Genomic DNA, 4,762 nt, shown 5'->3' with positions numbered 1-4,762 from the left:
GTTGTCACAACTGCGTCTCCCCCCCCCCCCCCCGCGCGCCGCATCCAAAGCGAAATGTAATTAAAAGTCACAACGCGGGATTCTCATTCTGGAGATTTAACAAATGCTTTGAGGAGGTTCTGACATTTATCGTGCAATGCCGGTCTCCACCAGCTGAGAACAGCCAGTCACAAAGATTAATCGTACTTCAAAAGGAGGCACCCCATGAAAAGGAGTCCGACGTCGTCCTCCGAAAACTTCACCAATCTCAAAGCAGATCTAAATTCAGTCACCAAAAATGTTATATTCGCTTTAACATGGTAATGTTGTTTCTTTGTCAACGTCAAGTCATTTTTATTATTGTTAAATCTGACCTCCGTCCTTCCCTTCAGTCTTATATCTGACCTCCGTCCTTCCCTTCAGTCTTCTATCTGACCTCCGTCCTTCCCTTCAGTCTTCTATCTGACCTCCGTCCTTCCCTTCATTCTTATATCTGACCTCCGTCCTTCCCTTCATTCTTATATCCGACCTACGTCCTTCCCTTCAGTCTTAAATCTGACCTCCAGCCTTCCCTTTCATTCTTATATCTGACCTCCGTCCTCCCCTTCACTCTTCTATCTGACCTCCGGCCTCCCCTTCACTCTTCTATCTGACCTCCGGCCTCCCCTTCACTCTTCTATCTGACCTCCGTCCTCCCCTTCACTCTTCTATCTGACCTCCGTCCTCCCCTTCAGTCTTCTATCTGACCTCCGTCCTTCCCTTCAGTCTTCCATCTGACCTCCGTCCTCCCCTTCAGTCTTCTATCTGATCTCTGTCCTTCCCTTCATTCTTCTATCTGACCTCCGTCCTCCCCTTCAATCTTATATCTGACCTCCGTCCTCCCCTTCAGTCTTCTAGCTGACCTCCACGCAAGCAACACAACATAGAGCTAATTTACACAACATCACCTTGCAAATTCATGCTTGGCTTTGCACAACACACCTGCTGGGTGTGTACACACTACAAAGGTGTTTAGATTCCACCCATAGATCATGCTGGGAGGGAACACACTACAGAGGTGTATACATGTTCGTGGTGTGTTTATAAGGTTAGTAAATCAACCCCAAAGCCTCCTTCTGATATCACTATCCAGTCCTAGATTCCATAATTTTGATCCAATTCAGCCCTGAAGAAGCAGAACCTTTGCAGATCCGGAAACGCCTTGGCCTCCCTTTGGCAATTTCTAATTAAATCTTAATCTGGACTTCTATGCTTTATCCTGTATTCATGTTTCCCTAAGGAGTGGACCATCCACAAAACTCCTGGGGCCAACAGAGCTGTCGGTCCACTTTGACATAAAAACTCCCGGCTATATAAAACCCGGCGCTCCTCACACCTTAAGAAATATTGAGCTATTAAAGCCTGACTAATCCTTCACCATTCTATCCAAAACCTTGTTTTGCGGTCAGATATACGCTGCCTGGCCCAAAAAAATGTCACCCCTTGGATTTAGCTCAGCAAATACGTCCGAGCCTTCCAAAGGATAATAGGTCTAGGTTCAGCAATGCGATGCCCCCAAAATATGAGGTCAGCTGCTACCTGAATATACTCATCCACTCGCTTGTTATCTCTGGTCTTGACTATTGAACCTCCCTCCTCATTGGCCGACCTCTACACATGCTCCTCCCCCTTCAGTCTATCATGAATGCAGTTGCTAGACTCATTCACCTAACCAACCACTCAGTGTCTGCAACCCCCCTCTATCAATCCCTACACTGGCTTCCATCCCCCGCCCCCCTCTGCCAATCCCTACACTGGCTTCCAATAGCCCAAAGGATAAAATTCAAAATATTAACAATGACTTACAAAGCCATCCACAACTCCGCCCCCGGCTATAACTCCAACCTTGTCTCAACGTATCACCCTAACTGTCCCCTCCGCTCCTCCCAAGACCTCCTGCTTTCCAGCTCACTCGTCAACTCCTCCCATGCTCGCCTTCAGGACTTCTCTAGAGTCTCTTCCATCCTCTGCAAATCTTTACCCCAACCTGTCCGTCCATCTCCCACCTTGACTGCCTTCAGGCGATCCCTAAAGACTCATCTCTTCAGGGAAGCCGATCCCACCTCAACCTAACGACTGAACAATCACTTTCTCAAACAATTCATCCCCACACAGCTCCCTCCTCATGTATCACTTCCCCCTCCTCTTTTAGATTGTAAGCCCTCAGGGGCGGGGCCCTCCTCACCATCTTGTCTTGAATTGTGTGATTGTACTGTCTTCCTTAAACTGTAAAGCGCTGCACACACTGTTGGCGCTATATAAATCCTGTATAATAATAATAATAATAATAATAATAATAATAATAATAATATACTGAATTTCCAGGTTTTTCCATCAATGGATTTTTTTTCTCCCCTGATTCCAAGGTGGCAATGCCAGTATTCATCGGGCTCAGATTGTGAAGGAGTCACACATGGATTGGCCACCACAGAGTCCAGACCTGAACCCCATTGAGGATCTTTGGGATGTGCTGGAGAAGACTTTACACAGAGGTCCGACTCTCCCATCATCACTACAAGATCTTGGTGAAACATGAATGCAACTCTGGATGCTGTGACATTGTATAAGATTATGGAAAGTATGCCACGGTGAATGCGTGCGGCAATCAAAGCTAAAGACGGTCCAACCAAATATTAGAGTGTGTGACTTTTTTCTCCTTAGGGTAACGGGAGGACACAAACTAGCGTCCTCCCGTCACCCTAGGCTCAGTCCCCCCCCCCCCCCATAGTTCTCCTTTAAGTTAAAAGACATTCCCGTGTTCATCTGTCCCCTCATTGGTCTTGATACGGCCACATACCTGCAGGATGTCTGCTCGGTCTTCAAACAGGACAGCCAAGTACTTGTAGTCGGCATACGCCCAGAACTCGGCTCTGTCGAACCGTCTGAAAGCTCCACACAGCTCCGGAGAATCCCCGCTGACCCAAGACCGGAACTGCTTGACCGTCCCCTCGATGTAATCGCACTGAGTTTCAAACTGCGGCTCTGCGTGGAACAGAAAACAGAAGATTGGAGCCGAGTGAAGTCACTGTGCAGCAGATCGGGAAACGCAATCAATGAGGAAATATAGCTGCCCCATGAGAGGAGAGAAGTACAAGAACCTGCGATCACCTGGACAGAACGTGGGAGGAAATCTGCCCAACAGGAGACCAAGACACCAACAAAAACCAGACATTCCAAATATTCCTCTGCTCATAACAAACAAGGAAAGAGTTTTGGCTGGAGTGAAACTTTAAAAGCAAAGGGAGGCAAACCTCGGCCCCCCAGATGTGGTGCAACTACAAATCCCATTTAGGCATTGCATGGCTTTGACAACCACAGACATGACTACAAGAGACTGATACATGATGGGATTTGCAGTTTCAGCAGATGCAGGGCTGGAGTTTGCCTACCCTGTTTCCCCGAAAATAAGACCTACCCTGAAAATAAGACCTAGTTGTGACCATTTAATAAAGTTTATAATGGCATTTTTAAATAAAACCTTTGCGTTTCCATTACATATCTTATTTTAGACTACGTGATGCCATCACAGGCTCTCTGTGCTTCCCTATGAAGTGCAGGCAGTCCCAAAAACAGCAGGCCGAAGGCAAAATCAGCACACAAGCCAAGGTCAACAGTTAGGGTATTACATATAGCCATGAGGCAAGCCGGGTCAAGTACAAAACAAGAGAATGCAGGTCAGGTCACAGGTCACGGGTCACAGGAGCTGACGACCACCCAGCATCTTCCCTCAGTTGCACTGTGCTTAAATGGGGCTCTTGAAGCCAATGCCTGTGCCGGATGTGCATGCGTATTCACACCCAACGAATGCGCATGGATGTGCACACAGCAGTTATGCATTGGACCGCAGGCTATATCATGCACATGACCAAATCCTTAGACATGGCCATGCATTCGTCCTTCCGGACACCACCCTAGGTAATGCCCATGTGCGATGTTGAGCCTTCATGATTGAAAGAGCTGAAAACCAGAGAACGGGAGGGGAAGGCCAGGGACAGTCAGGCTGGGGAAGATTTTTGTATTTTTAGGCCTGTGGTGAGTGCACAAAATCTAAACACCATAGTGAGCATAAAGAGTGCACTGGGGTGTGTCAAACGGTCAATCTCCCAAAGAGATAGGGCACTTCCCTGACCCTCCCTCCTGGAGAACAAGGCTCCTGACAGGGGCAAGGCACTTGTATCCACCTAGCTCGAAACCAGGTGGACCCATTCCTCATATTCAGCCGAACCTGACCACCAGGTAGTAGGTTGGGGGCTCCCAGCAAAGGAAGTCCCCCAGTTCAGGGGAGGAAGGAAGGGGCACTTGACACCGCGGACTCTGTCTTCCCAGTCCATGACCAGACCAGGAAGCCCCATTCAGGAAGAAATGGGACCCTCCAGATCCCAGACCAAAGGTAGTACTCCCAACCCCCGACTCTTATGTGAGTGGACGCTCAATTCAGTTTCCTTAAACCTACCAGGACCCTTTGGGACCCCCATCATCTCAGCCAAGGTACTCTGCAGCCCGCCATTCTTACCATGAGGACGGAACAGTGGCTCATTTTCCCTCCTGAACATTGTGAGAAGCTCCCAGTGTGCAGTGAAATCAGATTAAGTAATTTCAGTCCAGGAGAGGAGCCGGTACAACTGTGCAAGACAAAAGGCGAGGTCAGATATAAGACTGAAGGGAAGGACGGAGGTCAGATAGAAGACTGAAGGGAAGGACGGAGGTCAGATAGAAGACTGAAGGGAAGGACGGAGGTCAGATA

At 48.3% G+C, this 4,762-nt stretch overlaps 1 protein-coding gene across 1 annotated transcript in view; it reads right to left on the bottom strand.

Annotated features, from left to right (window-relative positions):
- Positions 1-4,762, bottom strand: part of HSPBAP1 (HSPB1 associated protein 1) — an 84,118-nt gene that overhangs the window by 59,871 nt on the left and 19,485 nt on the right. The window contains exon 3 of the mRNA XM_018558084.1: positions 2,816-3,000. Coding sequence (XP_018413586.1) covers positions 2,816-3,000 — 185 coding nt within the window. The remainder of the gene's footprint in view (positions 1-2,815; positions 3,001-4,762) is intronic.

This window comes from Nanorana parkeri, unplaced genomic scaffold (assembly GCF_000935625.1).
Source record: "Nanorana parkeri isolate BGI_ZX_2015 unplaced genomic scaffold, ASM93562v1 scaffold320, whole genome shotgun sequence".
Classification (NCBI taxonomy): domain Eukaryota; kingdom Metazoa; phylum Chordata; class Amphibia; order Anura; family Dicroglossidae; genus Nanorana; species Nanorana parkeri.
The sequence above is the reverse complement of the archived record's forward strand: the minus strand, read 5'-3'. Positions and strand labels throughout refer to the sequence as shown.